This window comes from Ranitomeya variabilis, chromosome 2, assembly GCF_051348905.1.
Source record: "Ranitomeya variabilis isolate aRanVar5 chromosome 2, aRanVar5.hap1, whole genome shotgun sequence".
Lineage (NCBI taxonomy): Eukaryota > Metazoa > Chordata > Amphibia > Anura > Dendrobatidae > Ranitomeya > Ranitomeya variabilis.
In genome coordinates, this window is record NC_135233.1 from 171,306,762 (window position 1) to 171,333,043 (window position 26,282).

General features: G+C 43.6%; 1 protein-coding gene across 2 annotated transcripts in view; it reads left to right on the forward strand.

Annotated features, from left to right (window-relative positions):
* Nucleotides 1-26,282, forward strand: part of CNST (consortin, connexin sorting protein) — a 189,578-nt gene that overhangs the window by 62,651 nt on the left and 100,645 nt on the right. Inside the window, exons 2-8 of one of the 2 annotated variants that reach the window (XM_077283170.1) lie at nt 5,144-5,559; nt 11,537-11,733; nt 16,092-16,122; nt 16,891-16,977; nt 22,315-22,429; nt 23,184-23,205; nt 23,327-23,405. In XM_077283170.1, coding sequence (XP_077139285.1) covers nt 5,163-5,559; nt 11,537-11,733; nt 16,092-16,122; nt 16,891-16,977; nt 22,315-22,429; nt 23,184-23,205; nt 23,327-23,405 — 928 coding nt within the window. In that variant the 5' untranslated portion in view covers nt 5,144-5,162. The remainder of the gene's footprint in view (nt 1-5,143; nt 5,560-11,536; nt 11,734-16,091; nt 16,123-16,890; nt 16,978-22,314; nt 22,430-23,183; nt 23,206-23,326; nt 23,406-26,282) is intronic. The other variant, XM_077283169.1, reaches the window with a different exon arrangement.

Below are 26,282 nucleotides of genomic sequence, written 5' to 3' on the forward strand. Positions count from 1 at the left end.
GGTGACAGGTTCCCTTTAAAGAGTATTTAATAAAGGAACGTTTTTTAGGGTTTTTCTGTATGTTTTTTTCCTAATTCTTCCAAAACCTGTGAAATATCATAACTCCTGTCTGGGCTTTCCTAGGGCAGCGGTTCTGGTGCCATCGGATCCGACCGGGCCCCTGCTACTTATAGAGACTAAACCCAATTTTGCTACCTAGCTGCTAGCGGCTGTTCTATGTATCTCCCTTCCTGTGCCAGATAGGATTGGAGATCCCGTCAGATGTTTGCCCTGGTCTGAGGGTGTCAAATATATATGATACACAACTAGGACGTATAATATTTCCATAACTCCTTTAAGAAATCATAGCTGGCTGAACAAAGGGCTCAAGCCTCCGGGAGGTCTTCCTGTAGAAGGTTCCATACCCGCTGCTGGTGGGAGTGTGACTCCGTTGTTGATTGAGCTGGCCAAGTGTCATGTTTCCACAGCACAGGCTGAAAGGGTGTTTAATTATAAGTCCAGGCCCAATAGTATACAGATGATTGACATGGAATTATATCTCCAATATTCTTCACAGGGACAGATACCCTGATTCCAGCCATGTATCCCTTCACTGGGGCTGCAGTTTTGATTAAAACTGTTTGTATCTGCTGCAGATCTAGCTGCTCTCTGAGTGCTGAGCTCTGTATAACCCCACCCACACCTATGATTGGCCTATGCACAGTGTACAGTGAACTCTGCCAATCAGGGGTGGGGACGTTTGGAAAAACGAAGACTAAGGGGTGATCTTATTTTAATGTATAAATATATGAGGGGACAGTACAAAGACCTTTCTGATGATCTTTTTAATCATAGACCTGAGACAGGGACAAGGGGGCATCCTCTACGTCTGGAGGAAAGAAGGTTTAAGCATAATAACAGACGCGGATTCTTTACTGTAAGAGCAGTGAGACTATGGAACTCTCTGCCGTATGATGTTGTAATGAGTGACTCATTGCTTCAATTTAAGAGGGGACTGGATGCCTTTCTGGAAAAGTATAATGTTACAGGGTATATACACTAGATTCCTTGATAAGGCGTTGATCCAGGGAACTAGTCTGATTGCCGTATGTGGAGTCGGGAAGGAATTTTTTTCCCCATGGTGGAGTTACTCTTTGCCACATGGTTTTTTTTTGCCTTCCTCTGGATCAACATGTTAGGGCATGTTAGGTTAGGCTATGGGTTGAACTAGATGGACTTACAGTCTACCTTCAACCTTAATAACTATGTAACTATGTAACTTAGTTGGACTACCTGGCAGCAGGCTAACTAGTCCTAAAGTGATAATCTGCTTATAAAACAGTGATTAAAAAAAGAAAAATTAAGCAGTAAGTGACATCGCTGGAATCAAGGTCTCTATCTCTGCAGTATGCTGTTCTTAGATTAGGTGGCAAAAAAAAACCTGAAAAACCTTGTGACAAATTCCCTTCACATAAGGTATTGTCTGCAGTTTTCACTCCTTTCCTTTGCCCACTAATGGGATTTAGGGCTTTGCTTTTGAGAGAACCCAGATGGCACGTCCTTTTCCAGTCATTAACACACAGGAGTCTATAAGAGTTCACAGCGCAGTGCCTGCTGGACAGAAGCTGCTCCCCTCCTAAGCCCCTGGGCCTTGGCAGCATTACAGCTCATGTATATGGCATATAAAGAGCAGGAATGTCCAGGATCCGTGCAGCAGTGAATCGCCTGCTTGTGTCTGTACGTCTTCTCTGTAGCATGCAACCCATGGGGGGCCTGGAGATCCCAGTTCAGCAGCAGGGGTGTCTGTGCACAAGGAGGGTGCTGTTGTCTTAAAGGGAATCCATCATCAGGTCTTTGCCACCAAACTGAGAGCAGCTTAATGTAGGGGCAGAGAACCTGATTTCAGCAATGCATCACTTACCAGGGTACTTGCGGTACTTTTGTTTAAATCGCTGATTTATCAGTGTACACAGCTGTCAATCATTGGTATGGGCGGGGTTATACAGAGCTCAGCATTCAGAGAGCTGCTAGATCTGCAGCAGATAAGTGTATTTATCAAAACTTCAGCAAGCAGCGTAGTAAGTGACACATCGCTAAAATTGGGGGCTCTGCCCCTGCTGCTCTCATATGGAGTAGTAAAACCCTGGTTACAGATTCCTTTTTAAGGCTATGTTAATATATGATGACAAATCCATGCAGAACAAGGTGTGGATTTTGCGCTGTGCATTAGAGATTTTCTATCGTGAAATCCAGATGAGTAACTGTCCGACACGTGAACCTAACCTTACAGGTGCCGAAGATCTCACTGATGAGGAAGATGGCGTCTGCGCTCACAGGGCTGTAACAGCCAGATGAAGGCCGCTTTCTACTGTGACAGGACCATGCTTTGTGTCATGGCTTCTTCTTCCCCATCAGTAATGTGCTTAGATGTTTGCACGGCCCTGGAGTGGCCTGTAGAAACCCGAGCGCCCGCTGACATTGGAGGGACCGCTTGGAATATAATTTGACTGTATAGTAGCTGGAAGGGGGATTGCTGCAGCGCTCAGTTCCTCTGGTTGTCTGATTTATCTGAAGGAGGGGAGTGAGGTGGCCGGTGATTGGCTGCAGGGCTCTCAGGGCACCCGGGAGATCCGTGCTGACACCTGGAATGGCGCCTGCACCACTAAGTGAATAGAACTGTTATTTTACAAGGGGGGAACATAGGTATTGGGAAAGGAGTTGGGCAAGAAGTGGACAACCAGTTTTAAAAGAAATGGAGAAAAGCAGGAGTGGAACAATCAGAGGAAAAGTATAATTGAAACACGTCACCACTTCTGTATTTCTCACCCACTCCTGGCGTTGACTTACAAGTTCTGAACATGTGAATGTGGCCTTAAGATCTGATGTCCGTGCCTAGCAGCGACCACTAACTCCTGTAATTGAACTGCAGTGTTCGGCCACTGACTCCTGTCATTGAGCTGCAGTGTTCGGCCACTAACTCCTGTGACTGAGCTGCAGTGTTCGGCCACTAACTCCTGTGACTGAGCTGCAGTGTTCGGCCACTAACTCCTGTGATTGAGCTGCAGTGTTCGGCCACTAACTCCTGTGATTGAGCTGCAGTGTTCGGCCACTAACTCCTGTGACTGAGCTGCAGTGTTCGGCCACTAACTCCTGTGATTGAGCTGCAGTGTTCGGCCACTAACTCCTGTGATTGAGCTGCAGTGTTTGGCCACTAACTCCTGTGACTGAGCTGCAGTGTTCGGCCACTAACTCCTGTGACTGAGCTGCAGTGTTCGGCCACTAACTCCTGTAACTGAGCTGCAGTGTTCGGCCACTAACTCCTGTGACTGAGCTGCAGTGTTCGGCCACTAACTCCTGTGACTGAGCTGCAGTGTTCGGCCACTAACTCCTGTGATTGAGCTGCAGTGTTCGGTCTCTAACTCCTGTGACTGAGCTGCTGTGTTCGGCCACTAACTCCTGTGATTGAGCTGCAGTGTTTGGCCACTAACTCCTGTGACTGAGCTGCAGTGTTCGGCCACTAACTCCTGTGACTGAGCTGCAGTGTTCGGCCACTAACTCCTGTGACTGAGCTGCAGTGTTCGGCCACTAACTCCTGTGACTGAGCTGCAGTGTTCAGCCACTAACTCCTGTGATTGAGCTGCAGTGTTCGGCCACTAACTCCTGTGACTGAGCTGCAGTGTTCGGCCACTAACTCCTGTGACTGAGCTGCAGTGTTCGGCCACTAACTCCTGTGACTGAGCTGCAGTGTTCGGCCACTAACTCCTGTGACTGAGCTGCAGTGTTCGGCCACTAACTCCTGTGACTGAGCTGCAGTGTTCGGCCACTAACTCCTGTGATTGAGCTGCAGTGTTCGGTCTCTAACTCCTGTGACTGAGCTGCAGTGTTCGGCCACTAACTCCTGTGACTGAGCTGCAGTGTTCGGTCTCTAACTCCTGTGACTGAGCTGCAGTGTTCAGCCACTAACTCCTGTGATTGAGCTGCAGTGTTCGGCCACTAACTCCTGTGACTGAGCTGCAGTGTTCGGCCACTAACTCCTGTGACTGAGCTGCAGTGTTCGGCCACTAACTCCTGTGACTGAGCTGCAGTGTTCGGCCACTAACTCCTGTGACTGAGCTGCAGTGTTCGGCCACTAACTCCTGTGACTGAGCTGCAGTGTTCGGCCACTAACTCCTGTGATTGAGCTGCAGTGTTCGGTCTCTAACTCCTGTGACTGAGCTGCAGTGTTCGGCCACTAACTCCTGTGATTGAGCTGCAGTGTTCGGCCACTAACTCCTGTGACTGAGCTGCAGTGTTCGGCCACTAACTCCTGTGACTGAGCTGCAGTGTTCGGCCACTAACTCCTGTGACTGAGCTGCAGTGTTCGGCCACTAACTCCTGTGACTGAGCTGCAGTGTTCGGCCACTAACTCCTGTGATTGAGCTGCAGTGTTCCTTTTTGTATTCTTTACATGTGACCACAGAGCTGACAGCTGATCGGGGGGGTTGCCGGTTTTCAGACTCCCACTGCTCCTATATCCTATGCTAAGGATTGGTCATCAGTAGAAATGAAGTGGACAATTTCTATATTAATGTGCCGCATGCTCTTTCAGCCATGTGCACGGCAGTATCTGGACTCCTTTGTCGTCACTTATTCTTTCCTCCTGAGAGAAATAAGTAGGATAAAATGCAAGCTCTCGGTTCCTTTTTTTATCCAGGACTTTTCAGCTGTGCCCATACATCTTTTTTTAAATTCCATAGCTGAACAGCCACAAAGTCCACAGTGGTTATCCCTGTAGCTATGATGTGCAGTTATTGTTGTGGATGTTTGGACTTATTTTTCCATCACTTACTAGTCTGATTTTATTGAAGCAGCCTAGTAAGTGACTCATAACTGGAATCAGGTTCTCCGCACCTATATTATGCTGCTCTCAGATTACATAACAAAACCCTGCTTATAGAGTCCCTTTTAATTTTGTGAAAACCAAAAGCATGTGCATATAGAAGAGCCAATACTGACATGTGCACACAATAGAAGCTAAGGTACAGCCACCACAGTAAAAACCGCATGCCAGTCACATCGTACGTCACATACAATTGTCACCTGATTTCAGCGACTGCCAATGCTTGTGCTACTTTAGATCTGCTATGACCTCATTAATTGTCATTTCTTCTCATTAAACTTTTAGGCATGGTTGACATGGTCTAATGCTTGCCATGATGAACACGGAGGAAACCCCACAAACAGACGTGCAGACCCTTGCGGAGGATGGCTCGGGGGATTGTCCCAGTGCTGAACCAGACCAGATCTCTCTTCAGATGGCCGCTGACCTGAATGAGAACAGCTTCAGTAGAGAGCAGCCGTTGGCCGGGAGCGCAGGTATTCACACTAGGGACGCCCAGGACAGCATCAATAATAATGAGAACTGCAACCTGATGTGTGGTCAGCTGAGCTGCAGGCAGACCTGTGAGGAGGATCGTACGCTGGGAGAAAGCTTGGCCTCGGCCCCTGAGGCAGGCAAGGACGGGGTCTCCACTAAAGGGAAGCGTGTGGCCGGGAGACGCAATAACAGAAATAAGAAGTCTCAGAATGGGAAATCCACAGGTAAAATCTTACCTTTTTTGCTCTGTTGTGCTCTTTACCTTTTAGTCAGTTGGTTTTCATGTAAGGCTAGATTCACACAGGAATTGCTGCAGATTTTCCATCCACATTTGCAGTAGAATACAGTAGCAGTAAGTTAGATGAGAGTTGGACAGATCTCAACCACACACTATGGAAAAAAATCAAGATATGCAGATTTTAAATCCTGTCAGTCCATGATGAGGTACGAGGTATAATTCACCGCACACTCTTTCGTAAGTTTGCATAAGTGTTCATCAAAATGTATTCAAAATTATATATATCAAAAAAGGCCACGAGCAATGGAGTTCAAAATAATACAATCTGACTGAAACCCAACGTTTCCACCCTCCCGGGTCTTACTCATGGGGTTACTTGGTTACAGAGGTAAAGATAGCGAGAGGCAGGAGGAGAGTGGGGTGTGAAGAGACCTGAGTGAGTGGCGGCTGTAGAGCGGCGCTCCATGCCCTGCTTGGCATGCAGCAGGAGTAAGACCCGGGAGGGTGGAAACGTTGGGTTTCAGTCAGATTGTATTATTTTGAACTCCATTGCTTGTGGCTTTTTTTTATATATTTAATTTTGAATTACATTTTGATGAATACTTTTGCAAACTTACAAAAGAGTGTGTGGTGAATTATACCTCACATTTCTGGGACTACAGTCCGTTCCACCTGCACCTCACACTTCAGACCTGAGGGCACACCATTCTTCTTGTACTCCATTATGAGGATCAACTGTTTTCTATGGATTTTCCCTATTGATTTTGAGTTTAACAAAGTCCTGGAAAGAAAAGCCTTGCACAAAGTTTACAGACAATCTGTGCCCAGGTTTTTACTAACTCATCTGAGAGCCTCATAATAATGAAGCAGAGACCCTGATACCTGCCATGTATCACTTACTGGGCTGTTTGCTGCAGTTTTGATGCATATCGATCAGTTTTCTTATTGCTGAGCCGTATGTAACACCACCCACATCACTGACTGGCAGCTTTATGTGTACTTTGGTGACTGGGCCATGTTACTAGAAGCATATGAAAAAACACAGCACTCTGTGTTGTATCGTTGTTGGTGCTCAAGTAGGGTATCCAGCCCGTCGTAGCAAATATTCAAAATAACTTGGCACGCAGATGTTGTTGAAATGGTGTGTTCATTTATTACGCATCCAGACAATAAAAAAAATCTTGTCGAACGTTTTCAGTCCAAACTGGACCTTCCTCAGAACAATCTGGTTCAGTAGTGTGGGTTTTTGCTCCTTAAGCAGTAGTGTCTCAAAGTAAAATTTTAGGTGCCTGGTGCTCGGGGTCCGTTTGTATAATTTGACTATTTTGTCCTTAGAATGCGGCTGGTGGTCACCAACAGTATGCGCGGTATGGAGGCTCAGCGCTTGTGAATACCCAGAAGCGACACAGCACGCTACCAGCACAATTATACAAACGGACCCCGAGCACCAGGCACCTTAAAGGGACACTGTCACCCCCTCCAGCCATTATAAACTAAAAGAGCCACCTTGTGCAGCAGTAATGCTGCATTCTAACAAGGTGGCTCTTTTAGTTTTTGGTGCATGTATTCCCAAAATAAAGCTTTTTATAACTTCTCCAACATACCTGTCTTTCGCCAGGGAGGCGGGTCCTCACCCCCCTGCTTGAAACGCCACACTGCTGTCACTCAAATCTTCAGGGGCGCCGGGCGCCGCCCCCATCGCGCTGTTTTCGCATGAAATCCGGCGCCTGCGCTGTGTAGTACTGTCTGGTGCAGGCGCAGTGAGCTCTGGCCCTGCTTGTGAATCCCAGCCCCGCACTCTGCATAATGCATAACACACTGCGGGGCTGGGATTCACAAGGTGGGTGGCCGCACAGAGACTGTCTGCTGATGTCAGCGTGCCCGTGACTAGGGCGCATGGCAGTGTTGTCATGCACTGCCCGTCACTACAGAAGAGAACATTGTGTGGCGTGGGAGTAGAGGGAAGATGAGTAGAATGGTTTATTTTTTTATGTTTTAAAGAGCAATGGAAGAAAAGTGGGACATATCTACCAGGATGGCACATATATACCAGGATGGCGAACAATACTACTTAATGGAGGAGGGCAACAAGTATGTCCTTAGTATTTAGAATGCTACAAGGCCCCATACATCTGAAAAACATGCGGGGTAATGGGTCCAGGTCCAAAATTTGCACTGGTGCTCATCAGACTCTAGTTATGCCACTGACATAACTGCCGGTGAAAGATTAATCTTCCTGAGCTGTGTGCTAAAGCTAAGTGGTTGGAGTAGAGTTGTTGTGGTAGTGTTCTGTGGTTTGCTGTAGTGTGTGTTTATCTCCTGGTCCCTGTTCCCATTTAGTTTAGTTATTCCTCCCAGTCCCTATCCCCATCCCTGTTGGTCAGTGCTTTTGTATAGGTTTTCTGTTATCTCTGTTTTGTTTTTGTTTCTTGTTTACCTTACATTTCTGTAGCATGCATACCTTCAAGAGTACCTCCAGGACAGGGATCGGTGTGGTTCCAGTTCCAGGGACAGTTTGAGGCCCCCTTTCCTTACTGAAGACCGTCACAGCGTGACACTATCATCGTTAGGAAAGGTCAGGTGATGCAAATTTCCCAGCTTTATAAAAACCCAGCCTCCTCTAATCTTGTACCAAAAAACAGCAGCCATGAGTTCTTCTAAGCAGCTGCTCTGAAAATGAAAATGGTGGAGGCCCATAAAGCAGGAGAAGCTCATAAGAAGATAGCAAAGCATTTTGCAAGTTGCCCTTTCTTCAGTTCGAAACATACCGTATATACTCATGTATAAGCTGAGTCTTTCAGCACATTTTTTTGTGTGCTTAAAATGCCCCCCTTGGCTTATACACGGGTCATTGTCCCAGGTCATTGTCACAGCAGCTCCTGCAGCCAGGCGATCACGTGTCACTTCTCATTAAGGGAATGAATATTCATTCCACTCCATGCCTATGAGAGTAGAGAGGTGAATATTCATTAACTTAATGAGCGGTGACACGTGATCGCCCGGCTGCAGCACCTACTAGAAGCTCGGCTTATACTCGGGGGGGGTCGGCGGGGGAGGAGGAGTTGCAGCTGTCACATCATACTCACCCTCCCGGCACGGTCTCTGCACCTCCCTGTTTCTCCGATGATCTCCGGGCGCCGGCAGGTCTTCCTGTGTTCAGCGGTCACGTGGTACCGCTCATGAAAGTAATGAATATGGACGCGACTCCACTCCCATAGGGGTGGAGCGCATATTCATTACTTTAATGAGTGGTACCAGTGACCGCTGAGTACAGGAAGAGCTGCCGGCACCCGGAGACCATCGCATCGGAGAAGCTGCCAGGGACCACGCCGGGAGGGTGAGTATGACGGGGAAGGGTGAGCATTGCGATATTCACCTGTCCCCGTTCCACCGCCGGGCTCAGTCTTCCGCGTCCTCTGGCTGTGACGTTCAGGTCAGAGGGTGCGATGACATGTTTAGTGTGTGCGCCGCACTCTGTCTGAGCGGGGACAGGTGAATATCGCAAGTGCCGATGTACCCGCCTGCTCAGGACAAGAGATGAGTATGTAATTTTTTTTTTTTCGCAGCATATGGAGCATAATATTCTATGGAGCATCTTATGGGGCCATAATCAACCTTTTATGCAGCATTATATGGGGCAAATGTTTCTATGGAGCATCTTATGGGGCCATAATCAACCTTTGTGCAGCATTATATGGGGCATATTTTTGTATGAAGCATCTTACGGGGCCCATCGTTAACTTTATAGAGCATTTTATGGGGCATATTTTGTATGGAGCAGCTTATGGGGCTCCTGATTCAATGTGGATATTCCAAAACACTTAACCTACTGATGTCTCAATTAATTTTACCTTTATTGGTATCTACTTTTATTTTTTAAATTTACCAGTAGCTGCTGCATTTCCCACCCTAGGCTTATACTCTAGTCACTAAGTTTTCCCAGTTTTTTGTGGCAAAATTAGGGGTCTCGGCTTATACTCGAGTATATATGGTAAGTAGGAAGTTGTTTTTTTTGTTTTTTTTCATGCTTTTTTCATACATAAAGGATAGGGATAAGGAGCCATACAGAAAAGGATGGGGATAAGGAGCCATGCAGACAAGGATGGGGATAAGGAGCCATGCAGACAAGGATGGGAATAAGGAGCCATGCAGACAAGGATGGGAATAAGGAGCCATGCAGACAAGGATGGGAATAAGGAGCCATGCAGACAAGGATGGGAATAAGGAGCCATGCAGACAAGGATGGGAATAAGGAGCCATGCAGACAAGGATGGGAATAAGGAGCCATGCAGACAAGGATGGGAATAAGGGGCCATGCAGACAAGGATGGGAATAAGGAGCCATGCAGACAAGGATGGGAATAAGGAGCCATGCAGACAAGGATGGGATTAAGGAGCCATGCAGACAAGGATGGGAATAAGGAGCCATGCATACCAGAATAGGGATTGGGGACAATGCATACCCAGCTTATACTTTAGTCAATAAGTTTTCCCAATTTTTCGAGGCAAAATTAGGTGCTTCAGCTTATACTTGGGTCGACTTATACATGAGTATATACGGTAATTAAGAAATGGCAGTTAACAGGAACAGTGGAGTTCAAGATAAGGTCTGGAAGTCCAAGCAAAATTTCAGTGAGAGTCTCTCATAGGATTGCTAGAGAGGCAAATCCCAACCCTGCTTGACTGCAAAAGACTTTCAGAAAGATTTAGCAAACTCTGGAGTTGTGGTACATTGTGCTACTGTTCAGAGACACTTGCACAAATATTGTCTTCATGGAAGAGTCATCAGAAGAAAACCTCTCCTGTATCCCTCACCTCACCATAAAATTCAGCATCAGAAGTATGCAAAAGAACATCTAAACGAGACTGATGCATTTTGGAACCAAGTCCTGTGAACTGCTGAAGTTAAAATAGAGCTTTTTGACCACAATGATCAAAGTTATGTCTGGTGAAAATAGGGGAGAGAATTTCAGAAAAAGAACATCTCTCCAACTATTAAGCATTGGGGGTGGATCATGCTTTGGGTTGTGTTGCAGCCAATGGCACGGGGAACATTTCACAGTCTGAGGGAAGAATGGAATAAATTAAATTTCAATAAATTCTTCATGCAAACATAGCATTATCTGTAAAATAGCTGAGGTTGAAAAGAGGATGGCTTCTACAAATGGATAATGATCCTAAACACACTTCAAAATCCACAATAGACTACCTCAAAAGGCGCAAGCTGAAGGATTTACAATGGCCCTCACAGTCCCCTGATCTGAACATCATTGAAAATCTGTGGCTAGACCTCAAAATAGCAGTGCATGCAAGACGACCCAGGAATCTCACAGACCTATATATATATATATATATATATATATATATATATATATATATATAGTCATCTTTTACAATTTAAAAATTACAACAAGGAAAATGGGCTGATGTAAAAGTTTGTGCACCCTACATAGTACATAGTAATTTAACTGGGGGTTCCCAAACTTTTACATGCCACAGTAGATTGGGAAAGTCTTTGTTTGAGCTCTGGCTTCTGATCCAAGTACGTTCTGTATTTCAATGGTGTGTAAAACCAGCCAAGGAAACAAATCTATGGTCACTATTCACACTGCATTGAAGCTTTTTGTTTTGTATATATGCCTGGAATAGCTCACTTCCTATACAGTCAACCTATCCATAGAGCACCAGCGGTTTTTTTTCGGCGGTTTTCCGCTATAATATTGCATTGGGAACCTCCGGAAAAATCCGCAAAAAAAAAAACGTGAGCGGATTTCCTGCGAATGTAGTCCGGATTTGCTCAGGAAAATTCTGCAAGCTTTTCTGAACGTGTGCACATAGCCCAAATCTTTTGTAGTAACTTATGTTGGTGGTGAACGCCAGAAAATGCACAAAGCACTCATGTAAAACCATGCACCATTATAATGCCATTATCCATTTTCTAATTTGTGTAATTTAATGTTTCAGGGTTTTCAGCATCAGCAGATATAGATGTTTCAGAAGAAAGCAAGTGTGTGGACTCTGCTCAGGACATGGCCACACTTGACTCGCAGGTTAGCCCGAAATGCAAGAATCAAAAGCAGCTGCGAGACTCCTTGTTTTCCCAAATTCGAGATGGGTTTGAACAAACTGATGGTCGAATGCTTCCTACGTGCCTTCATCAGGTGAGTCTTTTCCGCTTGCTTCATAGAGTTGTGTGTGGCACTAAGCACCTTTCATAAGATAACCCATGTAGTGTGTTCTTTTTTTATTTTTTAATAAGGGGTCCTCCTGGAGGAGAGCTTAGTTGCATACTTCCCCCATGTAAAATGCTAGTAAGACCCCCCTACAGCAGCTGGATCTCTGTAAGGAGAATCAAATAATCAACTATAGTACAAATAGAAGAGTTAAATGTATTCCTTATCTGCTGGTACTCGGACTGAATTATTTCTTTTTAACGTGTAATATCTTAGAGTATGAGCATACGGTCAGGAATCGGCAGCGCTGCCAGCTATTGAACGCAGGTGAATCCGCATGTGCTCATTGAGCCTTGTAGATTCATCGCGTCCAAAACATTGTTCAGGTGACATTTCTCTTACAGAGGCTGGCGTCCTCGCAAGAGAAAATGACATGGTACGCAGCATCCAACCCACAGCGTTCACTGATCATGTGCACCTACCCTTAAAGGGGGTTTCCCACCAATAGAGTTAATTTCAATTAACATTTTAATCAATAGATCTTTGAATAATAATAATTTCCACGATTGGATGTATTAAAAAAAAAAAAAATGTTCCTGTGCTGACTTAATCTTATAAATGTGCCCCTGCTATGTACTGTGTAATGGCTGTGTCTCAGCGTACAGGGACATGGTCTGATCATACCACAGCTCCTGGGCGGGGGAGGACGCAAAAGAGTATACAGACAGGACAGCAGGAGATCGTAACTGATTTTTACTTTCTGGTAAACTTTGCTTAAAAGCATGCAGTGAAATGTTTTACCTCACAAAAAGAATTACTTGTGATCCCCTACTGTAATGTCTGTATACTCTCTTGCTTCCTCCCCCGCCCAGGAGCGGTGATATGATCAGACATGTCCCTGTACGGTCAGACACGGCCATTACACAGTACACAGCAGGGACACATGTATAAGATTATCTGAGCACAGGAACATTATTTTAAAATATATCTACCGTATATACTTGCGTATAAGCCAAGATTTTCAGCACATTTTTTTTTGTTCTGAAAACTCCCCTCTTGGATTATACACGAGTCATTATCCAGAAAGCGGGAGGGGGAGCAGCAGAGCAGGGGCAGGAGCTGGCGGCTGTGGCACAGTGACAGCTGCAGCCGCCGGCTTCCTGAAGACATCACCTTCCTCGTGCCATCCCAACATCTCCGTCCCTGCATCTCCATTGCGCTGGCAGCTCTTCCTGTGCTGAGCTGTCACGCACTGCTCATTAAGGTAATGAATATACCCTCGTCTCCACTCCCATAGGTGTAGAGTGCATATTCATTACCTTAATGAGCGGTACCACATGACCGCTCAGCACAGGAAGAGCTGCAGCGCCGGGACAATGGAGATTCAGTGACAGGGGAGGGTGAATCATGCTTACAACGATGGGACTGGGGGGGCGAGCCATGCATACAACGACCAGGGGAGCTAAGCCATGCATACAGCGACTAGGGGAGCCATGCATACAACAGGGGGAGCCACACATACCAGGTCAGGACGGGCGGAGCCACACATAGCCGGACAGGACATGGGAACTACACATACAAGGACAGGGTGGAGGAGCCACGTGTACCAGGACAGCGACGGGGGGAGCCACACATACCAGGGCAAAATGGGGGAGCCACATACCAGGACAGGGTGGGGGGAGCCACATACCAGGTCAGGACGGGGGGAGCCACACATACCAAGACAGGACGGGGGAGGCACACATACCAGGACAAAACGGGGAAGCCACATACCAGGACAGGATTGGGAAGGCACACATACCAGGTCAGGACGGGGGGAGCCACACATGCAAGGACAGGACGGGGAAGCCACACATACCAGGACAAAACGGGGGAGCCATGCATACCAGGACAGGGGGAGCCATGCATACAACAGGGGGAGCCACACATACCAGGTCAGGACGGGCGGAGCCACACATAGCCGGACAGGACATGGGAGCTACACATACAAGGACAGGATGGGGGAGCCACGTGTACCAGGACAGCGACGGGGGGAGCCACACATACCAGGGCAAAATGGGGGAGCCACATACCAGGACAGGGTGGGGGGAGCCACACATACCAGGACAAAATGGGGGAGCCACATACCAGGACAGGGTGGGGGGAGCCACACATACCAGGACAAAACGGGGAAGCCACATACCAGGTCAGGACGGGGGGAGCCACACATACCAAGACAGGACGGGGGAGGCACACATACCAGGACAAAACGGGGAAGCCACATACCAGGACAGGAATGGGGAGGCACACATACCAGGTCAGGACGGGGGGAGCCACACATGCAAGGGCAGGACGGGGAAGCCACACATACCAGGACAAAACGGGTGAGCCACATACCAGGACAGGGGGAGCAATGCATACCAGGACAGGGGGAGCCATGCATACCAGGACAGGGATGAGGGGACAATACATACCCGGCTTATACTCAGGTCAATAACCTTACTCAGTTTTCCGTGGCAAAATTAGGTGCCTCTTCTTATACTCGTCGGCTTATACTAGAGTATATACGGTAATTGTGGAAGTTATTATTCCAAATTCTATTGATTACAATGAACTTTGTTTGTAGGAAAACCCCTATAAGGGAACGTTCAACTGGAATATGTATATCTGAATCAATGGTCTCGCAATGGAGTGTGTCCCAAATCCTAATTCTGCCTCAGAAGAGTATCCCTGACTAATATAAGAAGGCCCCTACCTTTACACACATGACTCTTTTTTTCTCTTCCTGCTTTTTGTTCCAGCGCGCATCTTACAGCACTGAGAGCAATCTTTTTTGTTACAGTGAATCTGTAGTTTTCTACCAGCTTTTCTGAGAATTACCAACAAAGAAAAATATGCTGCACTGAAGTCTCCTAAAACATACCGTAGCTTGTATTGAAATAATGAAAATAAAAAAACACTGGAGATAAAAAAAAAAAAAAAAAATAACACAATGGAGGACTACATGTATAGAAATAAATGTACACTAAAATGTATGTTGCTTGGTAACAGAACGTGTTCCTGTGCATTTGTATATGGAATACATGTGCACAGGAAAGCATATTCTGTGACCAAGCACCATACATTTTAGTGGATGTTTATTTCTATACATGTGGTCCTCCATTGTGTTACACTTTTTTATCTCAATTGTTTTTTTTATATTCATTATTTCAATAAAAGCTATGTTTTATGAGACTTCAGTGCACCATATTTATTTTTGTTGGTAATTATTATCGGGTGTGTCCCAGGTAAAATATTTTATATACTGATATGCTGAGTTGTGTTGCTCTTTATCATCTAATGTGAGAGCAGCATGTTGTAGAGACAGAGACTCTGATTCCAGTAATGTGTCACTTACTTGGCTCCTTGAAGTAGTATTGATAATCTCCTGCTGACACAACAGTAATTTTATCACTAAAGGACTAGAAACCTGCTATATTTAGTCTAACCCCACCACTAATTTCTGCCTATTCGGTGTACACAGAGCTGCCAATCAGTGGGGTTATACAGGGCTCAGCATTCAGAGAACTGCTAGATCTGCAGCAGAGAAAACAGGGATTTATCAAAACTGCAGTAAGTGACACATCACTGGAATCAGGGTCTCTGCCCCTACATCATAGTGCTCTCAGATTACATAGTAAAAACCTGCTACCAAGTTTCCTTTTATATTCTAGTAAGGAGTATTTCCATACATTGATTTCTCCACATGGTTAAAACCCGCAGACATTTCTAGAGACTCGGTACGGAAGGAAGAAGCTGTTCCTCATAACTTGTGGATCGATGTGCATTTAAATGCTGAGATCTTGACCAATTTGGAGAACGGAGCTCCAATGACCTGACACAATTGAGAGGTTTCCCCACCCCTGTGGGACTCCTGGAGAGCGGCGAAGTCTGTACCCGGCAGTCCTATGGACAGTATATGGAGCAGAGGCACGCATGATCATCCACAGCCCCGTTATGGTGGGATTAGTTCGGAGGTCACTTGTTAGGACTGGGGCAACTCTGACATGGTTATTACCTACCCTGCCTGGGTGATGACTGTATATGTTCTCAATATCTTGGGCCTAGCAAAAATTCTTTGTAACTTAGTGACAAAATTGTGCACCTGTCTCAATTGGGATATAAAGCAGATGAATCCAGATTAATTAATTTCCTAAACTGAATATGTTTACTAGTGCGAGAGGAAATTAGAAAAAAGTATGTTGCATCGATTTAGTTCTATAAAATGTAACGCTGGGGTATGGGGCTGAGATGTAGAGAGCTGGGCATAGGTGTTCTGTACCTGCATTGTGGACTCTGCTCAGTACACTGCTGTTTTCTCTCCCTAGATCGCAGAGACTTATTTCCAGGAAGAAGACTGTATCCTTCTTGCTTTTAAATGCTTTATATAAAATCTAGTACATTGGTGACTTAGAGTTTAGGCAAATCCCAAGTACACCTAGATATTTGTGGCTTGTGCGCAACATTTATTGATGTTTGTGTCTAATTCTACTTATGGCCACTGCAGGTGAATCCAAAAAGGCAAGCTGACCCCTAGGTAGACTTTTTTTCTTTACTTAAATTCATATATTTAGAGCTAAAAATATTTTTTTCATTTGGGTTTTGTTAAACATGTTGCACCATTTTGGATTCATAGGTTCTTCGATTGCCTGTATATTCAATTTTGATGTGGTCTATGGTCATAAACCAGCCGAGAGCAGGTCAGGAAAGATGGAGAACAGCTCCAAACTCCCTGACTGACCATCAGGATGAGCTCACTGATAAGAGCAAGTCCCCAAAGATGTTCATACATGGAGCATGCCATTCTCTGCTGCCAGCCAATGTACAGCAGAAGTAGCTGGCCACTGGAGGGCGCTCTAACGCCATGATGGACAGCCATAAGACACTGAATGAGTTCATCTGGAGCCTGTGCCTTGGGGTGGGTTTGGGGTCCCCAGCAATCAACAGTTTATTACTCGCTGAGTTGGGACAAGCACTTTAACAACCATTTGTAGACTTAAGCAATGTTGTGATTTCCACTTGTGTGTTCTATTAGTTTGAGCCCTAGTATTTAGGACATGTTATATAACACTTTAGTGTGGCCCATAATTATCATTGCAAGGAAATGATTCTTGACTGCTCAATCAGATGAAAAAGCAATGCAATTCATCCAGCTGGAACGAGTCTATCACGAGCAGTTACTAGCCAATCTGTCTGCTATTCAGGAGCAGTGGGGTGAGTAAATGAGGACTCTGTGCCAAATGGAACTTAGTAATTAGATGCCGCTCACATGCTACTTATGGAGCAAATGCCATTTTGTTTAAATTCCACTTTTTCTTCTGTTTTCTGGATGTATGCTGCCCCTCCATGCTCAGACCCTGACGTTATATCCACAGACATGTGTCAACCATAAACTGCATAAATCACAAGTATAGAAGTGGGATTATTTCAGTTTATTGACAGCTGATTAATGCTGCCAATCCGTGGGCCGGGTGTATCGGGCGCTGGCGGTATGATCTCAGCCAGGTATGTCAGAGACAAACAACCATTAATAGCTGCTGGAGACTAGTCGGACAGGCGGCTCCCCGGCGGCTCTTCCTGCCCGCAGAGTGACAGGTCTCTCCTTATATGCACACGTAGGCAGAGGCTTGTCAATCCACAGCAGTGGGCGGGAGAAGCCACGGGGACTCGCCTGTCCGACTAGTCTGGCGGCATTTATAGCATGTTTTTCTCCAAAATGCAGCAGTGTTTTGGAGTCAAATATACATGGCTGACATGGAACAGCCAGTGCCTGAGGCCTGCTGCCTGTGGATTGGGCAGCATGTACCAGCTGTCAGGTTCCCTTTATTGAAAAAAACACCTTCAGCAGGCAGGGAGTGCCTGCACCGCAGCATGATCACATGCACAATATGCATTTAGTTGCTATTTGCCAGTATACATTTATTCTGAAAAATAAATAAATTATTTCTCAAAATGGCGTCAGCCGCTACTGCGCAGGCGCCGCCGCCATCCTGATGGAAAGAATGAAACAATTAGTTTTCCTTCTTGCATCTGGATAGAAAGAAGATGTCGTTGGTCATTTGTGCCAGTTTCTTCAGGAGGCTTTATTGTGCATCATGATAATGGAACATTCTTCTAGCACAGTAACTTATGTTAGTTGATATATATATATCTCAACAATATGCAATTAACATAAGCTTGAATAAATGAAAAGTCTTGAACGTTGATCCTAAAACAGAAGGATCAATAGCTAATAACCGTAACAACACTGTGTTGCTGGAATTACTTTATATAGAGATGGAGACCTATTAGGAGAGAAAACACATTCTTGGGTCATGATGTATCCATTTTTATATTGGTCCAACATGTTGAATCCAAGTATTAGATATCTTATTTATACCCCTAGACTCTAGGGCCTAGAGTGTAACAAAGGATGAATTCCAAAAATGCCATATCTTATGAAAGTAACTGTGTTTTCATTGGGTATTATTGAGTTGACTAACTCAATCCAGGATCTCAGGGTTGGGGAGGAATTGTCCATCCATCCCAGGACTATTAAGTTTTGTGCCAAAAATAGCATTTCACGTAGAAATATTTTAATATAGTGGTTCCAGGTATCGTTTTCCAAGACACCAAATTAACAGATTAAAGGTACGTTCACACTGGGCGTTTTAGCTGTGTTTTTGTTTCTGCAGAAAAACCTGATTTCTTGGCAAGAAAGAAGCTGTGGCAAAAACGCATGTTGTTTTATTTGCGTTTTTGTTGCGGTTTTGTTGCATTTTTTAATGCGTTTTTGGGGCTAACTTGTTGAGGGATATTGTTGTTTTTTATTTTAATTTTTTTTTTACAGGAGAACGAGGGCTTCGGTGGAATTAGGCGACGTCATAAGAATGGTTTAATTGAGATTATTAAAGGAGTCTGTGTCATTTTTTTCAATTAAAGGACTTTATTCTTGGTGTCTGTGTTCTCTTACAATGTGACTATGGGGTTAGTAATGGGGGCGTCTTATTGATGCCTCTCCATTACTAACCTCGGGGCTTGATGTGCCAGAATTGGCGCATCTAATAGATGCGCCTTTTCTGGGCAGCTGCGCGCTGCTATTTTTAAACTGGGGTGTGCAATATCCATGGCCCCTTACCAGCCTGAGAATACCAGCCCCCTGCTGTCTCTTTTAGCAAGGCTGGTTGTCAAAAATGAGGGGGACCCCACACCATTTTTTTTTTTTTAAGTTATTTATTTAAAATTTTTATTTAAATAATTGAAAAATTACAGTGTGGTGACCCCTCTATTCTTCACACCCAGCCTTGCTGAAGCTGACAGCTGAGGGTTGCAGCCACCAGCTGTGAGTTTTGCCTGGCTGGTTATCAAAAATAGGGGGGAACTCATGCGGGGTTTTTTTTTTATTATTTATTTACAGCGCAGGAGCGGCTGATGAATACTCCCATCATACGCTCCTGCTCTCACTGTTATTAGCGCCAGAAGGTGTCGGATGATGGGAGCAGTAGTCCCATCAGCTGACACCAGTGATCGGAGGTACAACGTATACCTCCTATCACAGCAGAGCCCTCAAAAGACAGCGTGGGAACCTCGGCTCTCTGACCGGTGGGGATGGTTTCACCTCCGATCAGAAGCGGTGTTTGCCGCTCTGTCATTCACATGACAAGCACTGGATGTTCGGGCCCCGCATTCATGTCCGCTCTGCTGGATGACAGGCTGTAAGGGCGCATCATGTAGTCTGCCATCTAGAGGTAGCAGAGCCGAGGGTGATGTCACATTCTGCTGTTCTTAACTTTTCTGCAGCAAATACGCTGCAAAAAAGTCAACCTGCGTATTTGCAGCGTTTTTTCACCATCCATTCAAGTCAATGGGTGAAAAACACTGCAAAAACGCTGAAAGAAGTGACATGCTCTATGTAAAAAAAACGCTACAAAGCACAAAATCCTGATGACAAAAAAAACAATGTGTGTGCATGAGATTTCTGAAATTTCATAGGCTTTGCTGGTACTTTAAAAAAACAGCTGAAAATTAGCATAAAAAAGCTGCAGACAACGCTCAGTGTGAACTTACTCTAAAGGGTAAAAGGCAATCGGGATAGATATCAGGGATGTCAAAAAGAAGATTACTTCCACTTCCTGCCAGTAAGATAAAATGATTGGGGAGCTTCACATCATATGTATGAAATTAGCATCTGGTGCATGGCTTCTTGGGTATTCTCAAGTTGGAGACCGTCCTATTCGAAGTAGCCGAACAGGGGTGAGATATGTTTGCTGAATTATCTAGAGTTGGATCATTTTATTAGCTGGGGGGGAGACCTGAGTCGGGGGTTCCAACATCTCTTAACTTGCTTAGTAATGACAGTCAATGGGAAAGCAAAGCTTTTTTTCCGGCTGACCCTACGAAGCGGTCTAAGGGGCAGTTAAAATGTTCAAATGGATGTGGAAAGTGCTGAATGAATGGAGAACAGCATGGGGAAGACCCCTGGAAGCATGTCTGCCTCCCAGATTGCTGGTGAGAACAATGGTGTCACACTTTTACGCCCTTTAAAGACTGACCGTAAAACATTCCAAACCAACAAGAAATTGCATTTTACAGGAAAAAAATGTTAAGATACATTTTTTCCAGTGTAATGACTTGTAATTAATGCAACATTTTTAAATATATATATATATATATATATATATATATATATATATATATATATATATATATATATAATTTTTTTTTTTTTTTTTTTTTTTTAAGTAAACCAAATTTTTATTAAAAATAAAGTATGAAAACTTCAGTGCAATTTGTGAAGGAAGTAAGAACTGCCAAAAATATGGGACTGTGATACACACTGTATTAGACAGAAAGGAGAGCCTCATACACATTCTGTTAGAACTGTCATGTGTTGGTGCTCCTAGATTCATAAAGGCTATGTACCAAGCAAATGTACTCCAGACTGCAGAATAGTCCATGGGTGAGCAATATAATACAGATAAGGGTATATGCACACGTTGAGTAAAATTTCTGCACCATTGCTGCATCTCTTGGCAGGAAAAACACAGCTGCAAAAATGTGCGTTTTTGGTGCATTTTTGCCTGCATTTTTGTTGGTTTGATTTAAGTCAGTGGTGAAAAACACAGGGCAAAACTGCACAGAGAATTGACATGCTGCAGATTATTTTCTGCACCAAATCTGCAAGTCAAAAATACGCAAGGTGTGCATGACACTACAGGTTTCTCATTCACTTTGCTGGCATCTGGTTTTGCTTCAGGTTTTGTCACAAATCTGCACAGAAAAAGTTTGAACAACAAAGTATATCTTGGGTTTAGGCAATAGCGGAAATTGATTTCGATTTGCCTTACTCCTTTTGTAATTGCTAGGATGGCTCTTGAAACAAAGTTTATTTTTAATAAAAGGAAAAAAATTGGTCACCTGCAGCAATCGAAGTGTTTTTTGGGAGGTTACTCCACCGTAACGTAAGAGAACGTAAACATGTATGGATGACAATCAAATTCAATCCAGAACATTTTTTTTAAAGCTTTTTTTCAGTTTTAGGTATCACAGCAATGTTCACAGACCATGTTACACTGTATGGCTGAGAAATGGAGGCCTACAAATTTTTTAAAAGCTTTTTCTCAGTTTTAGAGATCACAGAAATGTTAACAAGGTGATGTGATTCCGCAAGGACCGGGTCCTCTCCCCTCTGCACCAGCCTTCACTGTTTATTTACTGTAAACGTTATCTATAACTCTGTACGTAACCCCTTTTCTCATGTACAGCACCATGGAATTAATGGTGCTATATAAATAAATAAATAATAATAAGGATCTGACAGTTGGATTTCTACTGATCCTTTTGTTCTCAAGAAGATAAGTTGCGGTATGGTGCATTTACACTACACGATCGTGGCTGTTAAATGACTGCCGATCAGATACATGTAGGCCTATTGGCCATGGGTTAATGCCATGTTTAGACAGGCCAGCCACACTTCCCATGTGCATCAAATGATCATTAATACAATCGTTCTGTATTCATAGATTATCATTGTTTTCTGCAGCACATATACTATTTACACAAAATCATGTGCTGCCGAAATCTATTTGTAAACAAACATTTTGGTGGTTCATCAATGGGTGAGTGGAAGCCTATATACAAAGGCCAGTTATCGCATTGGGGGTCAGGAGAGTGCTTTTTGGTGGACCACTGTCTGATGTATATAGCCCGCCTTACACATAGATTGCTTTAAGTTCTCAACGAGGGGGGAATGATGATAAGCTGGAGGAGGTACTCCATGACTAGACCTACTAATGATTCAGGAGGGGCCATATAGGTGGTGAGGGCTTGTTTGATACACCTGAAAGAGCCACATTTATTTGCCTAAACTCCGCTTATGGCTGACTATAATGTACCATAGAGTTTTCAATAATTTGCTGGCTTTCTACTGCCTTCTTGCATAATTTGCTGGTGATCCACATTTCTTCTTGTTTTATTTGCTTAAAAATAGTTTGGATGAGATGGAAACTAAATGTTGTTTATGTCCACTTTTCTGAAGTTCTTATATAAATATCTACACCTTTAACCATACAGAAACAAAATGGAAGGCAACCAAATCTGCATCCCCGCCCTCATTCCAAAACTCTGAGAAAGGTCTTAGCTGCCAAGAGCTCGAAATGCTGTCTAACATATGTGGATCTCATCAAGAGTAAGTTCTTATTTGCACACCGTTTACATATATACTTTGCCTTGTCCGTTAATGTTAGTTTTCCAATATATTGCCTAAAACTGTCAAAGTTGTTCAGCTTCCAAAAATATTTTTCATATGGTAGGGATGTTAATAAACGAGAACATTGACCACCAAACATCTGACATGTATGTAAATCCTGTCGAAGTCTTTAACAAATTTTACCACATAAATTAGGATAATTTAGCCAGGCCAGAGTCTTTTTCAAAAGGAAAAGCCCTCCATATACAGACAGCTGTTGTGGAGTTCTTGCTCCCTGCCTAGAGATCTTGGGTTTACAATTTCTTCTTTTGCAGACCTCTAAGCTAGCGTCAGGAGACTTATAGGCCCTGTGGAAACTGCTTAGAGGTGAAGTATAAAGAGCGAGCTTGTCAGTCAGTGAGTAGGTCTGCCATGTCAGTCATCTTCTCTGCTCTCTTCCATGGTACCTACAAGCCTTATCACAAGGCCGTATCATTGTGTGTTACACCACATTGTGGAAATGCCTATATAATGGTCATTATGCAATAGTAAATCTAGGATCACAGCAGTAAGGCGCAGCTGTCCCCTAGGAGCTGGCATTCTCCGGTGCAAAGTAGTATTCAGTACTGGACAAGTTCCTTTCTAATATTAGATAGGAAATGGAGAGCTTGTAACATTTGTGCCACTTTCTGTGCAGCACTAGAAGTGGAGGTTAGAAGATCCTGTCTGATTGTCTTTCATTTCTTCTTCACAGCCCTCCGGCCTCTAAATGGGAGGTAAGTGTATATAGTCCATTTACATTCTGCTGGCCGGTCACCGCCGTAATGTATGCGACTTATACCAAAGGTTTTTTTAACTTTAGTTTTACTTTGTTGCTTTCATTGATGTCTGTCTTAGCTATCTATCTCCGAGAAAATTGAAAACCTGCATCAGTTAAAGGGATCAGATGGATACGGTGTAGATGGCGAGTGCGCAGGTATGTATTTTTCACTATCTCTTGAGTGTATTAAGTTGTTTTTTTGCACTTGTATAAGCCTACTCTATATTACCATTTTTGTGCTACCTGATAAAAGAAGTCTTATTAGTACCCGAATTAAAGCATAACCATTGTTTTAATTTTTATTTCATAAATCAATGGAACACATGAAAATATTACATCTGCTTCATTCCCCTCCTGGTCTGATCATTCAGTTTCAAAATTCAATTCTCAATTCATAGGTAAAATTTGTTTTTAGTGAATGCAGATTTTCCCATTTCTAAGAAAGATGGCAGCAGATGCTCATAAAGTTCTATGGAGAACTGTAGCGGTCATGTCAGGAGAAGTTACAGCAGAATGTCCCATCACACTAAACTCTCCATACTACTACTAGCATGCACGACAGATCACAGTCACTCTGTCGGCACCATTATAGCCTATTATAGACGCATACCCCAGAGTTCCATTCTGTGTGGAGTTCGGATACAAGCCCTGACGGGGCTAACGAACAGATGCCTGAACACAATGTGAAAGCACCCTTGTAGAAACAGGGCTTACTACTATGGCCCGCACCAATTTCAAGAACAGGCGCCATCTTGCATTCCTAGGAATGGAGAAATGACTGCATGGCAGTTGCCTCTGTAGAGAGAAAGAGGGCTTGAACTTCACCTATTGGAAGCAGCAATCCTTTAACGTCAATATCAAGCCTTCAACACGCATTGCCTTAGATAAAAGCCAAGCCAGGATCTCGGTTTGCAAACAGTGCTTTGGGGTTTTGCCCCTCTTCAGTGCAAAGTATGAGATCTGATTTAACTAGGTGAGAGGCTTTTATTTAATTTCACACAGGAGCATGCATGGTGTAGACAAAATTATGTATGTGCCGATATCATAACCTGAATTGTACCTACTTCCGCTAAGACTCTCTGCTTCAAGGCTCCTTCACACTCGTTGCTCATGCGAGCAAACCTGACGATTATGCAAATGTCACTCCGCTCAAGCTCTGATAGGGTTTGAGCCTAGTGGCATGTACTGTGAACCCCCTTCCCCTGCTCTTTTTTTCTTCTTACCTACCTCCCCCCAATGTGAAGGAGTAGAGGAAGAGATGTGGGTGGCGGTCTGGGAAGAGAGTGGGCATGCTACAGGGGCAGGAGAGCGATGATGTTTGATCTGCCCCTGTGGTGTTTTAACACTAGATTTAAGTCCTTCATTGTTTAAATACGCTACCCATTTTTGGCATTGTTGAAACTGTAATGACAAGAACTAATAAACCAGTGTGTCACTTACCTATCATGTTGAATGCCGTAAAAAAAAAACTTAAAAAAATGCAATTTTTGTGGTCATTTTGCTTGGAAAAAAACTAATAAAAAGCAGTCGATAATGTCTGTAAAGCAACGTGCAATTAATAACACTATATAAGTGAGTAATATAAATTAATAAATAAAGAAGGCATGAATCCAAAAAATACACCAACTAAAACTATACTTCGGCCCACAAAAGAAAAAACAAGCAACCCCACTCGGCGACCATATTAAAAAGATATTGCTCTTAAAATATGGTAACACTTTCTTTTTTTTGTATTGTGATAAAGTACAAATAAACTATGCATATTTGTTATTCCCATGTCCTTAGTGACTCAAATTATAAAAAAAAGTATGCCATTTATCCCACCCAGTACACACCATAAAAGAAAAGAATAATAAAAGGAAATCAAGAATTGCAGTTTTATAATAATTTTGGCTAAAGAATATCAAAATGTCTAACAAACCCCAAAATAATATACATAGCCAATAAATACTACAGTTCATTATGCAAGAAATGTTTCCATAAAACAGTGACACATAAAAATATTGAAAAATTAGATATTCATAAAAAAAAGTAATAGCTTCTTAATAAATCATACATATTCAGTGTCACTGTGTCCACAATGAACAAAACTATAAAATAAGCAGGCTATTTATTTATATGCTGCAATACTTTATATAAGGCAGCAACTTTCATGCCAGTACGGTAGCGAGGCAGTGTCCCAGGCGAGTTCAAAAACAAATTTTTCATTTTCCAAACTTTGCAAATTAAAGTTCCAATACTTCATCATCTGAATCGCATCTGGGTCCATTCATATATAGTCCGTTGGCATAGGCGCCTGCACCACGGTAGGAATCCTGGGTGCGGTGACTGCTTTACCCGAGTCTCTGACTCTGGTCTGTGTTCAATCTTGCACAGACAGGCATGCACCGAACCTTCTGCTCTGCTGCACCTGAAAACCGCTGACGCAGCCAACCCTTACCTGTGCCATTAAATGTGAGTCATACTCATGGGCCACATGCAAAACCCGGACCAGAGGGAGAGATCCATCCCACTACCTTCCTACAGATCTCTCCAAAAAGAAAATCTCTGGTTTTCCTAAATCTGATTTGGTCAAATAGCTTGACCCAGTCCACATTCATTTTTATTTTGCATTGTAGCCACATCTGTGGCTGTATTTGCAACACTCTCCAGCATGTTAAATGTTTCCATACACATCCTGGGGACACCTAACGACCCTTTATATGACTCCCATCACTGCCTAACAGCTGGCATTTCAGTAGACATTATTGAAAAGCAAAAAAAATTTGCAATATTTAAAAAAACAAACAAACAAAAAAATATATATTCAAATCGCCTTTTTCCTCCAATAAAATGAAGAAATGTAAAAAATATAACCATATTTGGTATCACCGTGTCCATAAAAGTCCGGTTTATTAAAATATAAAATTAATTAGCCCATACTGTAGCCTCTGTAAAGAGAAAAAAAAAAAACGCTAATTGATATCCATATGCTGGTGCAAAAACAAACTCTGCTTTTTCAACTGAAATATAAACACATTATGGGATTCAGAA